Raw genomic sequence first — 19663 nt, forward strand, 5'->3', positions numbered from 1 at the left:
ATTGCTACACCTGCTGGCAATACTGGTCAATATTAGCCTTGGGGAAGAATTTAACTTGCCAGTGCCAATGGCTGGATTTTGTAGGTTTGGTTTCCTTTCGGTCTTGGTTTAGTTGGTAATCTATATAGTGTCTGGTCTATACTCGATTATCCTTGATCATGTTTTCCATGTTCTTGCTTTTGACAAAGAAAACAAACCTTGAGTTCGTTGGTGTCATTTATGAGAGCCTGCTCTGTTCTTCTTTCCTGTCCTACGAAGCACAGGCAGACTCAAGTCCATGCCCATTTATTTGGTCCTTACCCCATGGCCAATGGGACTCTTGGCACCATGAATAGGTTACATACTTTTGAAATGTCTTTTCCTTATATCCATAAAATTGTACATATTTCCTTTCAAGACTCATTCTGCAGTGAAGCAGGTCCAGGGACACACAGGATAACGTGCTGTGACTGTTTGTCATCAGCCAGGGTTAGGACTAGTTATTTGTGGAGGCTATTCTGGGATTTTAAAGTAGTAGACACATTAAGATTAATACATTCAGTCAAAAATTGATAACAGATGTCAAGGAGGGACATTTAGAATATAAAAACTTACTTGAAAGAGTATCTGACCCTGACATTTTGTAACTCAGCATATTACAAACCGTAACGTTATTACAAACTCAGCGTATGTGGCTTACAAATTTTGGTTATTATTCATTCTGAGGACCTTCAGCAGCGTTTGGGAATGCAGAGGGTGGGCAGAGTAGGAAAGGAATAGGGAGAACACAGGACCATGAGTTAGGAGGAGAGTTCTGATCAAGAGGAAGCTATGACAAAGCAGGTCAACTCTGCAGATAAGTCAGGCACCCAGGGTTAGGAACAATACCTTCATCAAGGATGTGAGATTTACAGGAGATGAAAGTCTACAGGCATCAGCCAATGAAAGCAAAGAGAAATGCATCAGTACCAAAAGGATGAGAGAGCGAATTTTGTTTCCAGCATGAAATAATAATAATTGGTTTCTCCTAATGGAAGAAGACCCAGGACCAATTTTTGAATACCAAAGTGATAAGAGAAACTGGGATTTGGTATAAGACTACAGACAGCTTATTTTCTAGGGGCTTTTTCTTATTTTCTTGTTTCCCAGGGCCTCATTTTTTTTTTTTTACTCAGATGAGAAGTTAAAATATATTAAAAGAGTAGAAAGTACTTCCTCAAAGCAATTGCCCAAAGAATATGAGAGAAGCTAAAAATATATACCTTCAATCAAAAGATTTATTTTCTACTCAAAAAATATGGGTTTAAAAAATACAGAGAAATATGTAAGTGAAGAATTGAGTTTGGCTGAGCTAGTGAAGAGCAAGGTCATCCCCTGAAGGCTAGAAGCACAGAAATCCACCCAATGTGAAGAGGTAGAATGGAGCATGCGTGTTTGCAAGGAGCACTTGTCCAATTTCCCTGTTGAAAACAGCAGTCACGTGCAGTATTCCCTGGGGATGGGAACGGTTGTTCTTTTTCTCAATATCAAATAATATTTTTGGAAAGAGGGAGGAAATTGAAGACAAGAAGAGTAAATAAGCCAAGACATTTCAGCCCCAAGTTTTTTCCAACCATTTCTCTCTTGAATCCCTAAGAGTTGAGTAGTTCAAGTGTCTGTATGGCATTCGGAGAAGAGAATCAAAGCAGGAAATAGAGGGTTACATTTGAAATGTTAATCCCAACAGATCGATAATTACCACATTGTTTGCTTCAAAATAGACCTTTTGACCCCCTGGCTATGCACCGTGGCTCTTGCTGTCTACTAGGACAGGCAGCCTGCTGCTTCACATTGAATTAGCTTCTCCTTTTTAACCATAGAAAATTCAATTATGCCTCACTTCCGGTTTGTGAACACTTTGAAGTCATAAAAGGAGGAAAATGGAAATATCCACTTAGGATGATGGAAAATGACTTTAAAACAGAACAACCCAGTTCTGTATCTACCAGCCAATCAACTATATTAAGTTGAAGGTCATTTGGACAAAGGATGGGCTGGCCAATTTATACAAATACTAAATTAAAAAAGAGAACTCGAAGTTAAAAGGGACTCCTGTACTTTTCCCACACATCTGTGATCTTGAAGCTTTTAGGTAGCAGAATGAAGGAGTTGGCATTCTTGACTTTCTGGCTTCCCTCCTTCATTTCTACAGGTACCTCTGCTATAAAGGGAAAATTAAGTGCATCTGTCTAGACAGTTAGGGTCTAGGGAGCTAATGGAAGGTGATGGACAGTGGTGATGGTATGGATGGTGTTACTGAGTTATATTAGGTAGATTCAGCCAGGTGGTGATGGTGTACTCTTTTAATTCCATCACTCCAGAAGCAGAGCCAGACCAATCTCTGTGAGTTCAAGGCCGGCCTGGTCTACAGAGCAAGATCCAGGATGGGCACCAAAATGAAACCCTATCTCAAAAAAACAAAACAAAACAAAAAAGTAGGTAGATTTATGGGCGTAGCTTCTTGACTCTTTGGAATCATACTTTTCTGCCATGCCTACACAGATGGAAGAGTCAGGTGGGGATGATGTACGCAGCTGAAGTTGAAAGACAGAGGACTGTCAAATCCCCATCAGGAATATGTTTTTTATGAATTGGGAAAACAATGCTTGGTGTGCGTTTAGTGAGAACAGCTAGGTGAGTCTTCATCCCTCCCTGAAGTTGTGGTTCTTCTCCTCTATTGGACCTTGAAGGGAACCTTGTACATTCAAGAAGAAACTATCGAGACCTAAATTGTCAGCCTTTTCATCAGCATGATCTTACTCACATTTCTCTCCCAAGGAAAGGGCCTTGGGTATTACTTCCTGGTGAGTATGCAGGGCTCATAATTAATTGAATCAGGGTTACTTGACCCAAGCCAATAAATTATCAGATGTTCTGACCTTACAGTCAATAACTGAGTGGCTGGTGCCATTTTATAAAGTACAGTTCATCTTTCCAAAGATGAGGCAAGGCTCTATTTCTTTTAATTTTGCAAGTATTTAATGTTATGATCTATACACAGAAGTGTTAAAAAAAATATACTATTTATGAACTGACTCTCTGAGGACTCAAATGGTCTTCAATAACTGAGAGGGTAGTTCTACAGATGAATGACGGTTCTATACGCTTGAAAAACAACCCTCGTCTGGAGGAAAATGTGAGGAATCCATATTCATGACTCACTTGTGGGTCTTGGCTGGCTTCTCCGGCTTCTCATTATATGGAATGACAAGGTCAACAGCAGAGTCTGGCTTCTGTAGGAGAATTCCCAATTTGATCTTGATCTCCTTGGCCCTGGAAGGACAGATGTCAGGAAACAAGAATGACACATGGGCACACAAATCGAAGACAGTGATTTCTCTCTGCATCAGAGAAAGGAAAGTGGAAGGAACCTCATTTGTTTTTTTGATTCCTACTGCAACAAGAAGAACATCAAGGTAGAAAATAGGACACCAGAGCTCCAAAAATTATGTTTAGAAGACACCAATTAATGCACAGTATCTCATCCCAACCTTAATTGTTCTATTCATATTTTCTCATTTCCACATGTTCCCATTTCACAGAGGAGAAAATTGAAGGACAGGAAGTTTAAATATCTCAATACAGCCCAGTCGGTGTGTAGGGAAGCCCGAGTAGTCTGTGTCCAGAATTCTCAAGTGTAATTACTGACTGGACTGTCTAGCGGGCTTCTAAAGGCTCTGGCTTTGCCCGTCAACTAGATGTATGACAGTTGAACAATTTTGATTTTATTTTGACTGCTGGATCTCTGTCCCCTTTCTATAAATGATAGAGGAAAGCTAGATGTCTTTGTAAGCTGTTTCCAATCCTAAAATTAAGCTATTTTTGCTTCATTGTTCTAAAGCTCCTTCTCACTGTCTCACCATAGCTGCTGTGGTGTCCTCCTTGCAGCAGCCTTCGTAGAGGAGAGAGATTTGCAGTAGATGAACTACAGATCGAAGCGTCCTTTAACTTCAGCAGAAATGGCCAGAATCGGGATAGTCTTCCATCAGAGGATAGAATGTGATGATTTTCACCTAGTTTCCAAGCCAATCTTTGAAGAAAATCATCTTCCTGAATCTATACTTTAAATAGACCATGGAAATTTTATGCATCTCTGTCTCTGTCCCTGTCTTTGTCTCTCTCATTTATCTATCTATCTATCTATCTATCTATCTATCTATCTATCTATCTATCTATCTATCTATCTATCTAGTATCTATATGGTGTGTGTGTGTGTGTGTGTGTGTGTGTGTGTGTGTGTGTGTTCACATTGCCAAGACACATCTGTGGAGATTGGAAGACATTTTGGGAGTTAATTCTCGCCTGCCACTTTGTTTAGGCAAAGTCATTCATATCTGCTACTCTGAGTACTCCAATCTAAATGTCCTGGGAGATTCCAGGTAATTCTCCTGTTTCTACCTCCCATCTTATCATAGGAGTGCCAAGATTACAGATGTGATCCACAGCATCAGGCTTGTTGTGTTTTCTAGGGATGAAACTCAGGTTATCAGGCTTGTGTTGAAAGTATATTTACCAGCTGAGCCATCTTGCCAGCCCTAAAATCCTAATCTCAAATATGAATTCCCAGGACACCCCCAGACCACCCTCCCTTTGTAACTATGGTACTCCATGTGCCACACTTTCAACATGAACACTTTTAACACAGGGTTTATTGGGTTATCATACTGCATTATGATTATTGATTTGTGCCTGTTTTCCAAGCTGTATAGAAGAACGCTTTAAAGGTAGGAGTTGGATCTTAAATGCCTTTTAATCCTTGTGCCTGGCACAGTTGCTTGGCAACCTAGCAAATATTCAATAGTATTTGTCATCATGAACTAAAATTATCTTGATTTTGTTTCTTACCAATCTGTTAACATTGGTCTCCAAGTCAGTGCCCATCATAAGCAAAGCCTTGAAGAGCTGTGCTGGGGTCACATTGTAACCAGACACGATTTTGACAGTGCAAACACACTTTCTTAATTCATGCATAGAGATGGCACAGAGGTAAAATTCAGGGCCAAGATTAACAACTATGTATATTAAACTCAAAGTGAAGAAAACCTGGCCTTGTAACTTACAAACCTCACAAATATCCAATTACTATATTGAATTTCCTTTTAGCTCAAAATATGATGTTGAAGCTGACTTAGAAATAGATAACTCTGTGGTATCTTTTCATTTATATTTCTTTTTGCTTCAATTCTTTCTCTAGAAGCTTCTTTGTGAGCAAACCCAGCTCCAGCACTCTGTAGCATTAAGTAGAGCTCAGCGGAACAAAGCATTGATGTAGAAATTGGAAATGTTCTGATGGGAGGGGGCTGTTATATAACACACTGAGTAAGCTAGACCTCCCTGGATTCCAGGCTCCACAGGTCACTTAAATTATCTGATGTTAAGTTTTTCTGGCTTGGAAATTGGGACTGATGAAACGGTAAGTTCTCAGACTTTGGTGATGATCAAATGTGCTATAACATGAGTCACAAAGTACACACAGCATTTGGAATACAATTCTACTTCTGTAAAGTTAGCGTTAACTGCAGAATCCTTGCTTTCAACCAGGTTAACCCATGTTTCCTACCTATGAGCACCAAATAGAAAGGTCGAAAAATTGCATAGGGTTATTTTTAAATCACAAAAGCTTCCTTGAATATTCTAACTCTGGAAGTAAGACTATCCATATTATATTATCTGGAATAAAATTGTTGTTGGGAGTTGATTGGGAAACGTATGCAGCACTTGTGACTGCCCTCTGCTGGTCAACATGTCGCATTTGTGGTCCGTGAGAAAAGGTTTATCTTCTCTCAGACACACTACACTATGAAGATTATCATCTGCCTCTTGGCTGCCACCCGCTCTTCCTTCATGCACGTAAGGAGAACTGCTACCAGCATCGACCGTGACACAACATCACATCCACCAACATTTACATAACCCCTAGTGATAAGCTCTCATGTTTGGGGGTTTTCATTGTTTTGTTGGTCCTTTAGAATTTAGGCTTCCTCCTCTTCCTCCCTGCCTCCTCTACTTCTATTTCTTTGATCTTTTTTTTTTCTTCTGCATTATCTGAGCCATTTGCTTTTGTAAAAGGTAGAAAGATACTGATTTATAATCTCCCATGCATGAATAATAGTCATTCATTAGAGGGTGGTTAGAACAAAGGAGTTGGGCATTTTAAAAACATTCATTCATTCATTCATGTATGACTTACTAATTTACAAGTTGATTATGTTTGCTACCAGGTAGCACATAATAAACATACAAACACCCATAAGCCTTGGTCTTTGCTTTCCTGGTGCTTATAGTCTATTAAGGTCTTACACTGGGCTTTCCAGAAGGGAGCAGACCCTGCACAGGAAGACCCAATTCCCATTGGGGTGAGTCCAGGGGACTTCTCAGAGGAAGCAGAAGTAGAGTTGGAGAATGGCCAGTTGTCACCCAAAGAAGTGAGACCTTTTGTGTTTCTCATAAATCTGCTAACGTTCATCTGACCGATCTCGCAGGGCAGAGAGAAGGCCGTGTGAGAGGGCTGCTTGCTCTTGAAATATGACATAGAGATCAGAAGGCTGTATTCAATGAGGCCGCCATCTTGTCTCCCTCTTCCCAAGGGAAGGATGACAAGGGACTGCCATGCTTGTCGCATATTTGACATGAATGCAGGAAAGAGTTAAAGCTAGAGAAAAGGCTCTTCAAACACATTTCCCAAATTCCAGAAATATTTTATCTATATCATTTGTTAGGTGGGTTTGGCTTTTTGCATGAATGGAATGATCTAGAAACGAAGTGCTGTTTATAATATCACCTATTTTAAAAAAAATCACCTTGTGAGGTTGGGGATGAATCTCAGTTGGTTGAATGTTAACCTACCATGTGAGAAGCCCAGGGTTTGACCCTCAGAACCACATAAACTGGACACGGTGGCAAAGGCCCATAATCTCGCCACTTAGGAGGCAAAGGCAAGTGGATGAGAAGTTTAGGGTTACCCTTGGCTGCATAGCCACCCTGAGATATACAATACTCACTACACACACACACACACACACACACACACACACACACACACACATTCTCAGAACTGATAACTATACCAAAACACCAGGCATCCTTTTCCTCTTGTTTGCCTCGGGAATGCAAGAGAGGGGGAACAGAGTGCTTTGGAAAGCAATGTTTGGGAAGTACTTTATTCCTGGCTTAGTATATAGGCTTAAGGAGAGGACGTTGAAAAGTTAGCGGCAAGTCAACTGACCTAATTATTCATCTGCAGCCACGTAGAAAATGAGGAATACTATTGCATTTATGCTCATCAAGCAGTGATCATTTAAAGTTGGCAAATGATAAAATTCCAGCTACTTGGAATACTTGGCATCTTAAAAACAAAACAAAACAAAACAAAGCAAACATACAAACAACAACAACAAGAAAAAGAAACACGGAGTTGCTATACTGCTCGAGAGTTCCTAGAAGACGGCCTCACCCTGGATTACCTTCCCGTCAGAGCCTCACACAAGTGTGGGAATAGCGCGAATCAACGGGAAAAACAAATAAGCTCAAATTCGCCAAATTAGTTTCCCCTTTAGAGATAGACTTGAATGTATCTGACATTAATTGGATTTCAAAAGCATCTCTATCTGGAGAGGAAAACTTTCTAATTTGTTTACCATGTCAGCCACAGTCTCTAGCTTTCTTGGGCTGCACACTAGGCATTTTTCTCTGGCTAAATTACATTAATGCCGATTAACAAGAAATGATTTGTATCGTTTCTGGTCTTCCTCCTCTGTTATCCTTTTGTGTTACAAGGGAGAGAGAAAAAAAAATAGTTTTGAAATCAAATCAATTGGAAATGCCTGGCTGAGAGTTTAATTAAAGGCTCTGAGGCAGATAGCTCTGGAGATGAGTCACACCAGTAGCTTCATGCTGCAAGGGTCTGAAGAGTAGCAGCCTTGTGCAAAGCTAAATCTGCTCCCGTGTGGGCATGCTGGCCAGGGGATTGGGATTCCACAGGCCATGGACCACCCTAGTCCTTCCTCCTAGCAGGTGCACGGGTCGCAAGTTCTAACCTTCCAATGCATGTGTGTGCCAGGGCAGCACCAGAACTCAGTACAAACAGAAGCCATGCAACCTCTTTAGAAATAGAAGTCTATTCAAGAAAATTTGATTGAGAGCCTGTAGAGAGGCTCGGATTCTAGCTATTTCGAGGATGGGGATGGTGTTTCTGGCCCTGATGATGTTTGGAACTACCCTAAAGGCACAATTGTTTACCATGCAAACTAGACTGTAGATGTTTTTTTCCCATCATTTAAAAAATATTGATGGGACACAATGTGAAAAAGTCTATGTGCTTTCTTGTTTCCTAAAAAAAAAAAAAAAAAAAAAAAAAAAGCAATAACTGACCATGGAAATGCACACACATCCTCCAATGTTTATTAGCTACCATCTTCAGCTGCCCACTCGCCAACTCTCTATGATCTTCTGAAATCTCAATGGACTAGTTTCATTGACTGGAGAGACGAAAAGCCACTAGACGACTGAGTTCAGTTTCTACCTTTAAAGTAACTGGAGGCAGAGAAGTAAGAGGCTGAGGAGGAAGCATGGTAAGTGCTTGCTTAGCACAGGCAAGGGCCTGAGCAGATCGCCAGCACTAAGGATGAAAACAAGAAAGAAACGGAAATGGAAAGGGGGAAGAAAACAGGCAAGCAGGGCTTAAGCGGGGCATACATTCAGTTATTCACACCACTTACATAGGGTATATTTTAATGAGAAGAGGAATCTGAAAATAATGCAAGAGTACATCTTACTATGTTAAAGAGACAGAAGGGCCTTTGAGGGGCCTGTGCTTGTAACACACCTGGCAATCACAAGTAGGTTTAATCCTAGACTCTAGACACAGTCCAAGTACGTCTATGAAGAAAGACACTCTGTAGGAAGCTTGGGATGCGTAGAGCAGCATTTTCAAAACGGCATTTCCAAAAGACTTAATCTATTATTGGATGGTGAAACTCAATGCAACCCAAATCTGTGTTGCAGATGCCCCCTGCTGGCCAGGAAGAGGCATGCGCTACAATGGCCGTAGAAAGACCCCTGGATCCAGCTAAGAAAACCCTGCAGGCTTCTTTCCACGAAGGTGCTTCTTGATTACTAAAAAACAATAATTATCCATGGCGCGCGCGAGCACACCACACACACACACACACACACACACACACACACACACACACACACACACACACACACACACACCCCAATGCTGTTTATCTACCATCTTCAATCGCCCGCCACGGCGCCCCATCCCCAAGTTCTTCTGAACTTGACTGATTAAAATCATGATCGACTCTCAAGGCTTGGAAGAAGGCAAGGCTGAGCCATTTAGATGTAGAAAAACTTCATCACTCTGTTATCTAGTACTTTCATCTGGCTAAAATGAAACCACCCACTGCTTTTGTTTTAGCCACCTAATACAGTGTGGTACATTAAAATATATACCTAACTTCTTACCTGATTTACATAATTTATATTTGGTACCTTAGGCAAATGATCCTAGAGTGAGTTTTTCATAAAATATCCCTCAGTTACGTACGTGGTAGAAAGGTGAAGAAAGACAGGGAGAAATACACAGTGCCATTATTGTTAAAGAACTGAGATGTGGCTTCAGAAATGACAGCTGTTTCCCACGGCTCATGTGATTAACTACATTATACGACATTCTGAACTATAAGATGGTTGAAAAAAAATGGAATTGACAATGCCAGCTGTCAAATATGGCATATTTATAGAAAACACATTTATCTCTTACATCCTTCAAACTCTTGTTAGGTTCCACCATTTCCTGTCAGATTTAATAACAACTATAGCCATTTTTGTCTGCAAACTTTTACCTTGGCTGTACCCAAACTGTTGTCATGAAGATGCCCTCACAGGCAAATGCAACAGAACACTAGGGAGAGGCTCAGGAGATCGAGTGTTCAGTTTGCAAGCCTGAGGAATCCAGAAACTAGGATTAAAAAAATGTCAGGAACTGTGGCAGGCATTTATAATCCCAGTTCCGGACAGTGGGAGACAAGTAGGTCCTTGGGTACTCATTGGCCAGCCGGCCTAGCCTACTTTGTGAATTGCAGGCCAGTGAGAGGCCCCATCTCAATAATATAAAATAAAATAAATAAATTAAACCTCTGAGGGACGACAGTCAAAGTTGTCCTCTGGTAAATGTACACACACAAGCACACATGTACACACATACATACATACACACACATAGGTAGTCCACAGGACACTTATTTGAATAAGCTAACTTCTTCATGAGATCAGAGTGCCCATTAAAAAACAGGGTCGTATGCAGTTTCTTCTTCTACTCATTTGTTTACTTAACAGACTAACAAACAGTATCTCTGCTGTGTGCGTGCCCCATGCCACACACTACTACTTGTCTGGAAATCTCCTGTGGAAGAAAAGGCAAAAACAAAAGAGCGAGAAATGATGAGACCTGTTATCTCGTAGCACTTTTAGCTTCTTTCGGTTGCTACAGTGTGAGATGGGTGTAGATCAGATACTCACTTCTCAGTGGTGGTCAGCAAGCTTTGTAGAAAGTTCAGCTCCTGTGGGACCATCTACAACTGTTCCTGCTGACCTGATCAAGATCACTGTTAGCAGAGTGTTTGCCACAAATAATGGCCTCTCTCCAGTCACAGGGAGGCTCAGATTTGGACTAGTAAGCCTCCTGTGGACTCCCCGTCCATGTTAAATCAAGCGTGCAAAGATGGAACTAAGCCTTTGCTCCTAGAGATGGAACCTGGGGCTTGATCCCTGCTTAGCCCCAGATCCATTTGTTGACTCTGAGGTTTTTCATTGTCTAATATCAACCATGAGGACATCAACATCTCAACTCTCTGGTCCTATTGTGGGTTAGTGAATCTTTCACACAAGGCACAAGCAGAACACAGACCACTTGAAATTTGTTGATATGGTGGAATAAATTATATGAACACTTTCATCAGCTTAAGTGTTTGCTCAAAAAGTATGTGTTCAGTTTGGTTTCATTATGGGTACAGTGGTCTTACTTTCATAAACTGATAGCAAAGCTATTAAGAAACAACCACCCATAACCAACCATTAATATAGTTGGTTACCTATCAAAAATAACCTAGAATTGGTCTTGAGTAGATCATCTTATTTTCCAATAACTACTTACTATCTGAGTGAATTTACACAAGCTGTGTATCCCTGGTCCTCAAACACTTGATCTGTAAAATGAGGATGAATTGGGAGATGGTTTAGGAAGTTTCTGTGAGGAGTACAAGAGATAATAACAGAAAAGGTTGGCCTGGTCATAAACAGGATGCTGTACATGCCAGCTACTGTTATTATTACCATTGCTACCACGGTCATCACCATCTTCATGGTCACTGTTTCTACTTATTAACATCCATGCCACCCAGTGTTAGTTCTAACTCCTAATACTCCTTTGACTTGGGGACTTGTAACCCTGAGCTTCTGCAAAAATGAGTGATGATGGAGGGTTGTATTCTCCTTCAGTGTCTCTTCTCCATAAATCATTGAGGAGACACTATAGCTTCTTCCCGATAGTGTTGAAGACAATGTTTGAGACACAGAAAGAAAGAAAAAATAAAGAAGAGAAGAGAGAGTTAAAGAGAGGAGAGAGAGAGAGAGGGAGAGAGAGAGAGCAGGAGAGAGAGAGGGAGAGAGAGAGAGAGAGAGAGAGAGAGAGAGAGAGAGAGAGAGAGAGAGAGAGAGAGAGAGAGATTCCCCTTGACAGGGGGCAGAAATCCTGCCATTTAAGGCTCTAGAACTAGGTCAGTGCCACCCTACGGCAGCTGCACATCTCTGCCCGTTGTCACACATACCAGGGCAAAGGCGGGCTGCAGAGGTGGAGGAGGGATAGAACGGTGTCCATAGTGATTCTGAATCCAAAGCAACAGAGCTTGCAGCTCAACCTAAGATGAAAGCCACACCCAACCAGCAGACCCTGGACTGACTGCCAGAGACCCTGGAGCTCCAAACGTGAAACTTCAAAATAACGGTGTCCATTTAAAATGACAGCTTTTTATAAGTAGAAAAATGCTCCTGCAAAGGAGAAAGATTGTTCAAATTCAAACAGGAGGCGTTCAGGGGGATTTATGAACCATAACCGTGGTGAAACCATGGAAATAGTGAACAATAAATGTGGAGAAGTTTCCATTACCAAGAAAAGCCATCAAGGCAAGAGTAACAGCCAGCTGCTTTGGATAACTGTGTCCTGTGACCACCTGGATCCATCCCAGTGACATCATAAGATACTTTCCAGACCTCCAGTCCATTTCACACTCACAAATAATACACCGAACCCTGTTTAATCTCTGCCCTGCCCTTGGCAGAAAAGACATGTCTGCCTGTAACGGATGAGAATCCCATCTCAGATTACAGGACCGAAAGCAACTGTCTACATGTTGAGAGGGCTGTTCCTTGAAAGAAGCCAAGCGGAGCACTGAGTGCCTGTCCAGAAAGCTCAACTCCCCCCACCCCCACACACACAGAAAAGCTCCTTTTCCTTGAAGGAAACAACAGGATAGCATAGTACCGAGTGTAGGCATGGCGGCCTCAGACTTCTCAGCTCACTTTGCTACACACGTGGCTTTGGGTGCTTTCGGAACCCCGTTGGCTTGTTCTCTCATCTCCAGCCAGAACAATGGTGCCTACCTTCTAAGCATCTTTTGTAGTGGTGAAATAAGTTACTGTATGTGAGGCGTTTCTCTCGGTGCCTGGCACATGTACCACGGCACACCATAAATCCCAGGGTTTATAATTTCCAATGTTATTGCAGAAAATCCTGTGCTGAGGAAGGGACATATCCAGTATAGTCTCAGAACAAAGAGCCAGAGGCAGCAAAGGGAGACACATCGTGACAGGTGACGGTGTTATGCCCTTGACTCAACCCTCCTGCCAAGCTAGTCACTCTGCTGGGTGATCCTGAGTGAGATTTGAGTTCTCTGCTCTAGTCAAAAGAGAGAGGAGGGAAGGGCAGGGAGGATGAAAGAAAACAGGTGACAAGACTCCTGCTAACCCCCTAACTGTAGTAAGATTTTACAGTTGTAACATTTGATGTCTTTGGCTCATAAATGGAAAAAGCGAGGACCCGAGATCTTCACGGGCTGTGTGTGGTACCATCATTTACCATACCTTCTGCACCTTCCCAATGCCCCATTTCACCTGTAAGTACAACCACCTCGTTCTCATAACCTGTACCACCCCCACCCCCGATTCTTATGGACTGTCTTCCTCATTCCAATAGCTGATTGGTCACACGTGTTGCTCTTTTTTTTTTTTTTCCAGAAAATTCTTTCAATGTGTCCTTCTCGTTCCACTTTTAACTTTACCAGTTCTAAAGAACTGAACTGCTGTGACATCTGCCTCACTAGCCTTATCCTCCCCTGCCCATGCCATCCCTGCCCATGCCCTGCTTGGTCTATCCCACACGGAAAACATTATCGCTTTCTGGCTTTCCATGTCTCTTGTTACCAATCTTGTCTCCCACTACCCCCCAAAATTTCCTGCATTCCAAGGACCTTATGGATAGCTGGCAAGCATCCCCTGCCCCCATCTTTCCTCTACCACACACCAGTTTAAAACCCTTCTGATTTTGTTCCTTCCCCCAAAGTCTGTTACCACTTCAGCCTATCCAGTTGCTTTAGCTGTTGGGATGGAGCAGGAAAATGAAAGCAGAATCACAGCACATGGCTGTATTGTCTACCTTCCACCATCCAGCAGGGTCCCTTCCCACATCACTGAATATCACAACTCACTTTGTGTAACAAAGTGGTGATGGAGATCCACGGTGAGGATGACAAACTCATCCCACTGAGGTGTCTACAGCAGCATTTTGGTGCTGAGTAAATATTTGATAGGCATGTGTGTTATTATTACTACGGCTGCCCCTATCATAGCACAGTGTACACAGGATCCATGCATTTCTTCTGTACTAATCTAAATGTCTGACTTTATTGGAACAATGGTTGTCCGCCACGGTCTGTGTGTGTTGATAGACATGCATTGAAGAAGGAGATGGGACACCCTCAATGGGTATGTACCTAGTTGATTATGGTAAGCTTCTTTCAGATAATCTCTACCTGGTAACATGAGCAACCCTGAAAGCATGGAGGATGAGTTGGCATTGTCCTCATCAAGGCTGTATTTTCTATAGCCTCAATAGCTGCCCAGCACAATGCAGCCACGCTGCGACATCTCTTCCCATGTGATGTTGCTTTAATTTTTATTTTCACAATAGCATTGTTTTTCCCAAGCTCTGTCCACTCTCTACTTAAGGATTCTCACGGAAATTGGGACATTTCCCAAGATTTTATGGCCTATCCCTGACATACTTCTCATTCAGGGTAGGTTATTGGGGGTAATGAAGAGGCAGTGTAGGGATGAGACGGACAGGCTAGAAACAGCTCATTTCCCTTTGACCTTCAATTCCCCATCTTATTCAAAATAGCGCTGGCAGGAACCCTGGACTTTTGGTAATTCAGTTTGGAAGCTAGATAATGAATAGTGGGAAATGGTCCTCCAGTTGAAGAAGACAGATATTTGTGGAAATTATGAGTTCCAAAGGTGGAAGGGTCAGCAAAGTTCCCACGAGAGCTTCTGTGGACAGTGGTGGTACCCACAGCCGCCAAGCATTCTTTTCTGTTCAATTACAGGGAGGCTCTGCAGACTGAACCCTTGCTACTTCATGTGGCTCCTACTTTCAACTCCTTTAGCATCTCTTAAAGAGAAGATGAAAGGATAAATAAAGGGTATTAGAGAAGGGGAAAAGGAAAGAGAAGAAAAGGAGACTACACTAAGATTAAGATCTTACTGAACACCAATATGAGTTCCATCACTTCACTAACTCGGTGTCTTCTCTCATGATGCATTATTGCCCTGAGAAATCAGAGGTCTTATCCAGTGTTTCTCTTTGCCAAATGACTAAAAGTGGGTTGTTGAGAAAATAATGGCACAGCAATGAGGACCAGAGAACGGTTTCTGTTGTTGGAATGAGATTTCAAATGATCTTTTCTCTTTTCCTGGAAAGGGAAATGTTGAAATAGAAGCTTATAATCTTTCTGATTTCCATTTTCAAGAATTAGCTATTGTTTTCTAAATTCATTTCTATAATGATTTGCTTGTCTGACTTTAATGGAACAAGAGCTGTTTGTCATGGTTTGTAATAGATACCATGGGAATACTTTATAATATTAATAAGCATTTCTGGCTTCTGGTAGCTTCCCCTTTATGTGGAGACAAGGATGGGGTGACTTATTATAATTCGGCCTTGACGAGTGCTAGAAGTCCTCGATTTGGAGTTAGTGTACCTGTGGCTGAGCTGAGGTTTGTGGGGTTCACCTTCTGACTTGGAGCCGACATCTACTCATTAGTAAAACAGTAACATGTTGATGTCTGTGTCATATGATCGTTGTGAAAATTTGATGCCAAATATTGATCCAAAGGTGAATCTGGGGATATAGGGTACGATGTGATGATCCCTGGGCATGGTAGTTCATACCTGTGACATCAGCATGCACGAGAGGTCAAGGTAATGGCTTACAGGTGTGAACCACTCGTGCCTCACCTCCCACCCCTAAGAAGTGGTATGAGCTATGGAAAGCAAAGAATTTTTGTTTGGGAGGTCAAGGGAGGGAGACTGGCTTCTTTCTGGGTGGGGAGCATTCCAAGGAATCTCCAGAAAGACCAGTCCCTCTCTCTCTCTCTCTCTCTCTCTCTCTCTCTCTCTCTCTCTCTCTCTCTTTCTCTCTCTCCTTGTTTTTTTCGGACTCCAGAGATCTCAATCACTTCTTATCCTTGTCCTGACTCTTCAGAGGTTCTTCCCAAACTTTCACACGAAAGCTTGCATCTTCCTAAAAATACTTCTTACAAATTCAAAGTAATCAATCTGCACTCTGACTTTCACACATTGAAGACTGAAGAATAAAAACTCCCTGAAGTTGTTACTAAATTTTAGATCTGGGCTTGATGTGGCAACAGGGTCCAGGAACCAGGCAGGCAGTCACTCAGCTGCCACAAGCCAGAAGCCATGATGTTGACAACATGGGCAAATATTCAGGCTGAGAGCTTTCCTTGAGACTAGGGACTTGAACCCGCTATAAAGATGTAAATCTAACATATATTACAAATATGAGTCAGGATTGATACAAAGCACAGATAGGAAAAGGGATCTAGGGACTTGGAGGAGCATTGCCAGAGGGGGCCTATGAGCATCCCATAGAAAACAGAAGGTGTGAGCAACATCTTCTGGGTGGGAAGAACATCTGTGTAAACCCTTGAGAAGACATGGCCTGGGACTGAGATATTTCCACTGAAGATGATGGACAACAGCCAGGAAGAAACAGAAACAGACACAAGGGGAAACTGAGTCACGACAAGTTTCATTCCCATATCTTCTGCATGTAGACTAAAGAGTGACTCTTCAAGGAGGTCCCATCTTGGCTTGTAGGACCTGTGGACATCTTATGGGGCAGACGTGATAAAGTTCAGATGGACGCATTGTAAATTGGTCATTGTATAAAGAAGGCAAGTGGATCAGGGTCTTAAGGTGCTGTGGCAATGACAGCGGAGATGTTGGAAAATGATGAAGGTAGGGTCATAAGCCAAGAAATGCAGGTCACCTCCTAATGCTGTAAAAGGCAAAGAAATCAACCTCCAGAAAGAAAGCAGCCCCTGGGATCCATTTCAGACTTCTGACCTCTAGAACTGTGTGAGAATGTATGTGCATTGCTTCAAGCCACCAAACTTGTGGCACCTGTTACAATGGCAATAGGAAATGAATCCATGATCTCCCTTTGCTTTTTAGGTATGGTTAACTGTACATAAGGGATCGTTTAAAAGCCAGTCTGAGTGTTTTCAGATCCGGTAAGATCTGATGCCTTGGGCCTTCAAGGGCACATGCACATACACTCCCATACACACACACAGGCACACACACACACACACACACACACACACACACAGAGAGAGAGAGAGAGAGAGAGAGAGAGAGAGAGAGAGAGAGAGAGAGAGAGACAGAGACAGAGAGAGAGAGAGAGAGAGAGAGAGAGAGAGAGAGAGAGAGAGAGAGAGCTAAGAACTTTAATGGAAGAAATTGAAATTGAACAGATGAAAGAGACATTAAGAGAGTTAATAACTATGGTCCTAAGGGATTGGGTGGATGAAAGCCCTTCATATCATCCAACATGAGAGGGTCCTAAATAAATCCTTTATGTTTACCCAAGTTTAGAGAAATGTATAGGACAGCAGCTCAGTGAAACCCTCACTGCAATCACTTGAAGCAAAAGTCAAGATAAGGTCCCTAAGCCCAAGCCTCTGCTGAGGACCCAAGTTTTGCTGTGTTTTTAATATCATTGGGTAAAAATAATCATGAATATAAGTTTCCAGGACTCCTTCATATGGGAGCCCCTTGCACCCTGGTGCCCAATCTCCCTGGCGATGATCATATCAGCTTGACGAAGAACACAGACAATTAAGGGTTGGTTAGATAATCAAAATTGAACTCTTTGTGAGGCAACTGTGGTTTTTTTTTTTTTTTTTTCATTTTTAGAGACTGAATCTGACAGGGAAATGTCTCTCCTTCCTGGGATTGTAAATCAGATACTTAAACCTGATCTCTAAGCAAAGCTAACTGAGCATGATCTATGGAAACCGATATGGTTGTCTCTGCTGGAACACTACAGAGTCAAAACTATGTGTGAGTGTAGAGACTGTCTATGGCTCTGTGGCAGATTTCCTGGTGGGAACCTTGGAATGGAGCTGGCCAGTGAGACTGAAGCTGGTGGATTTGAAGGCTGCAGACAGGTCTTGATAAGGGAGGAGACTGAGTCTGACCTGGACTTTTCTCAGCAGGACTTAGACATGATGCTCAGAGTTCACAGATGAAGTGGAGTAGAAGACTTCGCACATGATTGGAAGGCCAAGGACCACACTCTCCAACTCATGATGCTCAACCCAGAATGGGCAGAGGGATGAGAGAAGTGGAACTAGCAATTGAAACATTGGTTTACTAAAGCAGGGAAGGATGAGATAAAGGCATGTAAGGCAGCTCATGCACCTTCTCAATCTGTGCTCACATTCAACATCAAATGGACTGAGTATCCCTGCTGTGTGTCCCTGTTCTAATGGTGGATGTGGAGAAGAGGGTCAGGGTGAATGCTACATCAACATCCTTTTTCTCCTTTGTTAGATCACCTCACCACCACCACCACCACCCTGCCCCCATGAGGGCAGTACTATACAACAATAAATGTTGGGTGTGGTTGGTTTCCAAGGATCTGATAGAGACTGCCTTTATCCTAGTTAGTAAAACTGGGCTCAACAGTAAATGTGGTGGTAAAAATAACCCTTTAGTTCTGGCTTGCAAGACCAGATTACTGGGTAAAGGTGACTGCTGCCAAGCTTAATGACTTGAGTTTCTGGGGTCCACAGGGTAGATGAAACAGGGATACTTTTGTGGGATAGAGACCTTATCCTGTGGAAGTTGATTTTAATTCCAGGTAGATAGTGTCAAAATTGCATTCAACTGTAGGGCACAGCTATGAATTGAATATGTTTTCTTCTTTCCAAACTGTAAAGTGCAATTTATCACCCACAGTAACAGTGTTGGGAGATGATGAGGCCTTGTGTGGGTGGCTAAGTCATTAGTGGGATTAATGCAGCTCTCCAGGGCTGGATTAGTTACTCTGAGTGCTGGTTGCACACAGTGAGGCTACCCCCACCCCTGTCTCCTGTTATCTCTTCCATCGGCGTTTACTTGACATTTGCTCTACCACTGGGCTGTGATTCAGTAAGAGAAACTAGCCCTATGCTCTTAGCTCAGCCTACAGAACCATGAGTCGAAATAAATGTCCATCTCTTACAAGCCACCCAGTCTCAGACATCCTGTTACAGCAACAAACTCTGGACGAAGACACCTAATTACTGCCCACGGAATATGAATTTCTTGGTGTGGCCCACACAAGTGGTGCCAGAAGTGATGAAAAGTGCAAAATGAAAATTATGAAATAAAGAAACACCTGTTTGTCCAAGATCGGCTTACCAAAGTATAATCATCTTGGGCAAAGAAGTTATTTCCTGGGGGTGGCTGGATTATTCAGTGGGTAAAGGCACTTGACGGCATGACTGTAAGACTGAACTTCATCTTCAGGACCCATGTGATGCAAGGGGAGAACAGACTCTCTCAAGTCATCCTCCAGCCTCACATGAGCACTGTGGTACACACCTGCACACACCCAGACCCCACACCACACACACAACACACAGACACGCACACACAAAAAAAGTCATTCACTTCTACTAAATGTAAATCTGAGTAAACCCCTGATTGCAACAAACCATACGTCTTTTATGAAAGTGAAAAAAAAAATACCATAGAAGGATGAGTGTCTGAATCTACCCACTCAGCTGGTGTACTTGTGTTATGCATGGGGTGGGGGGTTCAGAGCCAGATGTAAGAGGATAGAAATTTATAACACAGAAAGGGTCAGATCACCAGACTAGACAATCCCCAAAAGGCATGTTGTTAGGCCTCAGACTTCCGCAGACCCAAATGTCCATTGTAAGCTACCACTTAAAACCAGCTGCCAAAATACAGGAAGCCACTTTTTAGATGGAACATCTTGATTCTCCCAAA

The 19663-nt window shown here is 42.4% G+C and overlaps 1 protein-coding gene across 1 annotated transcript in view; it reads right to left on the reverse strand.

The window, feature by feature from the left end:
* Rgs5 (regulator of G protein signaling 5) overlaps positions 1-19663 on the reverse strand; it is a 42392-nt gene that overhangs the window by 17682 nt on the left and 5047 nt on the right. Inside the window, exon 2 of the mRNA XM_028864350.2 lies at positions 3181-3291. Coding sequence (XP_028720183.1) covers positions 3181-3291 — 111 coding nt within the window. The remainder of the gene's footprint in view (positions 1-3180; positions 3292-19663) is intronic.

The sequence above is a fragment of the Peromyscus leucopus genome, chromosome 15 (genome assembly GCF_004664715.2).
Source record: "Peromyscus leucopus breed LL Stock chromosome 15, UCI_PerLeu_2.1, whole genome shotgun sequence".
NCBI lineage: Eukaryota > Metazoa > Chordata > Mammalia > Rodentia > Cricetidae > Peromyscus > Peromyscus leucopus.